We start from the raw sequence: 3,257 nt of genomic DNA on the forward strand, positions 1-3,257 counted from the left end.
CCTCATGATTGTAATATTCTCTCCCCTCACCTTATTCAATGTTTATCAAGTCCTCTTATATGCATCGTGTGTGGCTACAAAAAGACTTGGTGATCACATTCACTCATGTAGTTCAATTGTTCTACATGGTGCTTCATTTCTTGAGAGTCTTGAGCAAGTAAAGTGAGTCTTTTTTTAAATGGGATAACTTATCCTTCCATAAATTGATGGCAAAATGTAAATTCTTCTCACGGGCTATTGTAAGTTTTGGGAGCATTTGAGTGCAAAATTGGGAAATAGGTGTAGGATGGGAATCGATTAAAGAGGCCTTATGCCAATTGTTGGGGCAAGGCAAAGTGCCTTTTTTCTTCTAAACAAATGCCAATAACCATATCCTTTCATGATTTAAAAACTCTTGGATATTCATGCATGAAAAAATCTTGGATGGACGAAAACTACATGTGAAAGGGGAAAAGGATGGTAAGGAAACTTTTTGGAAAGGGTGGGGCAAAAGCTCTATGTGAAGAATTTTGTAGTTAAGTAATCCTATTAGCTATGGATGAGGTACATATTTTAACAATGAGAATATAATATTGCTTATGGCATTTTAAAAACTTTTTCAGAACCCAAAAAGGGGGAGGGGGTGTGGTGAGGGGGGTGGGGTGGGGTGGGTGAGAGGGGAGAAAAGGGCAAGAGGAGTTGGTAAGAAGTTGATTGTATGGATTGGGTCGAGTTTGGATGGATCATGGATGTATAAGAGCCTGTCCTCATGTAGGTTGATGGACCAGTGTAGCATTGCCTCCATATACAAGTGAACAACTTAGGTGGATGAGAGAGAAAGAGATAGACATTGCAACCGGAGGAGAGAAAGAGAGAGAGATCGCGAGAGGGGATTATGACGTATTGCTGATCGCCACATCACATTAACTTGCTTTAGTTCATGTTGTACTTTCAATTTGGAGGGTACTAGGCTCGATCTGACAACACCAAGTACCCATTTTTAAGCGGTCAAGGTCGGGACGCACAGGACACGCGCAGGTAATCGCTAACTTTGGGGTCTTGCCCAAGTCAATTGGCCTGTGTGTGTCCTGGCCCTATAGGCTATATATGTGTGCATTGGAGGATGATGAGAACATTAGATGATCGATTGATTGATACATGGATAGATAGATAGAGAGAGAAGAGAGAAGAGAGAGAGAGAGAGAGAGGATGGGGTGGTTCGATGAGCTGAGTGAAGACATGGTGGAGGAGATCCTGGCCCGCCTCCCCCTCCAATCAAGCGTCGCCGCGTCAGCAGTCTGCAAGCGCTGGAAGGCCCTGGTCTCCTCCTCCGCCTTCTCCCGCCACGTGGCGGTCCAGCACCACCTCAGCCACCGCCCGTGGTTCTTCCTGGCTGGCCTGAACCACTTCCTCGCCGCCAAGAACCAGGCCTTCGGCTACGACCCCCTCACTGGCACCTGGCAGCGCTTCCGCGCCTTCGCCCTCCCGCCGTACGACCAGGCCTCCCTCACCGGCACGCACGGCCTCCTGTTCGCCCTCGCAGGCAGCGGCATCTGCAAACTAGGGTTCACCCCCTGCCTCATGAAGAACAGCTCCTGGCGCGAGACCCCGCCCCTCCTCTTCTCGCGCCGCTCCCCCATCGTTGCCATGGTCCGCTCCCCCGATTCCTCCTCCTTCCGCCTTGTCGTCGCCGGCGGCAAGGCCCTCCTCGACCGCCTCGTCGTCGAGATCTACGACTCCGCCCGCGACGCCTGGCAGCTCTGCGCTCCGCTGCCGCCCCAGTTCCGCTTCTCCAACTCCTCCCAGTGGATGTGCTCCGCCGTGTTCCGAGGTAAGTTCATCGCATACGAAACTCACACAGGTTACATGGCATGCCTTGACCTGGAACGCCTCCTCTGGAGCAGCGCCGCCCTTGTGAAACCCCCGCACATGTCCTACTCGTTTCTCATCGCCTGCCGGGACTTCCTCGTTCTTGCTGGACTGTGCCACTCTGGGCCGTCCTTCAAGCTGTGGACTGTGGACGTTGATACTCTCTCGTGCACTGAGATGTGCAACATGCCAGATGAGCTCTTTGCTCTGTTTGATGAGGAAGATGAGGAGAAAGACCCATTGATTTCTTGCGTGGGCGGTGGGGATTGTATTTATGTTTATAGTGACTCTTGGCACAAAGACTACCTTACCTGCCTCTGTGACCTGTCAGGAGGCAAGGTGAGATGGAGAAAGCTGCCTGCCCTTCCTGCCCCTGTCAATCGGTTTGATAAAGTGGTCTGCTTTAGTTCGGCCATCATGCCTGATGCTTGCGTGTGACAGCATTTAGGCCTTCTTGATCTGGTAACGTCAAAGGGGCGTTCCACATTTGTGTGCTCTTTGGATTGCCATAATGTATTTAGCTCGCAGCTTGGAGAACATGTAATGATATAATCTCATCAAGCTGCTCCCAGCAAACATATTTTAGCTTACAGCCTCAGAAACTGTCGGGCTATTCATCTTAGCAGATGACCAGCAAATGTTCAAACGATGAGAGTTCTGAGAACCCTCATCGTGTCAATTGTAACCTTTCGTACCTGTGCACTCACTTGCCCAGCTGTTGGCAGTGCCATGTTGATTCGCCACCAGTCACGTGCAGGAGTGAGCACAATGCTGGATGTTGAGCGTTGTGAAAAAGCCTTGCAAGCCTCCGCATTCCAGTGTTGTCCCATCCAATAAAAGTAAGTCATAATGCCTATTCTTGCAACTTCTGACAGAGACTCTTGTCTACTTAAAAAACAGCTCCACACATGCATACTCATGTTACCAGTTTTTGAGTATTCTTTGCATTGGATGTTCTTTTGTTGATATATTTAGTTGTGATGTTTAGAACAGAAGTAACGTCTCCATGAACGTACTCACAGTCTTTTACTGGGTTTTGCAATTTCATGCCACTACTGTCTCATTACGTTCTTGGATGGAGTCTTGGGAGACCATTGGTGGGACTCCATTGGTTGTATTCTTGGGCCATAGCAATGTTGATAGACAGTACAGTGCATTTGAAAAATTCACTTCTGTTGATAGCAATGTTGAAAGGCAGTGCAGCTCATTTGAAAATTCGCTTCTGTGTGGTGCCTAGCAACATGGCCATGTATCGATTCTGCGAGGTAGGCAGCATGTGGCTATGAAATGCAGCTTATTTGGTCCTTGGGGCAAATTTTGATACTGGTGGGATGTGCTTATGCTATTAAGGATGTTTTTCTCTTTGTCTTGGCTCCTTGAATTGAGTTTTGAGGTTTTGAAAATATACT

General features: G+C 48.4%; 1 protein-coding gene across 1 annotated transcript; it reads left to right on the plus strand.

The window, feature by feature from the left end:
• Positions 1–793: 793 nt before the first annotated feature.
• On the plus strand, positions 794–2,720 carry LOC148037384 (F-box/kelch-repeat protein At3g24760-like). Its single transcript, XM_087676287.1, has one exon. The coding sequence runs from the start codon at positions 1,189–1,191 to the stop codon at positions 2,284–2,286; it is 1,098 nt and encodes a 365-aa protein (XP_087532413.1). The 5' UTR covers positions 794–1,188; the 3' UTR covers positions 2,287–2,720.
• Positions 2,721–3,257: the final 537 nt, after the last annotated feature.

The sequence above is a fragment of the Lygodium microphyllum genome, chromosome 4 (genome assembly GCF_053477565.2).
Source record: "Lygodium microphyllum isolate KBCC chromosome 4, Lygodium_microphyllum_v1.1.10, whole genome shotgun sequence".
Classification (NCBI taxonomy): domain Eukaryota; kingdom Viridiplantae; phylum Streptophyta; class Polypodiopsida; order Schizaeales; family Lygodiaceae; genus Lygodium; species Lygodium microphyllum.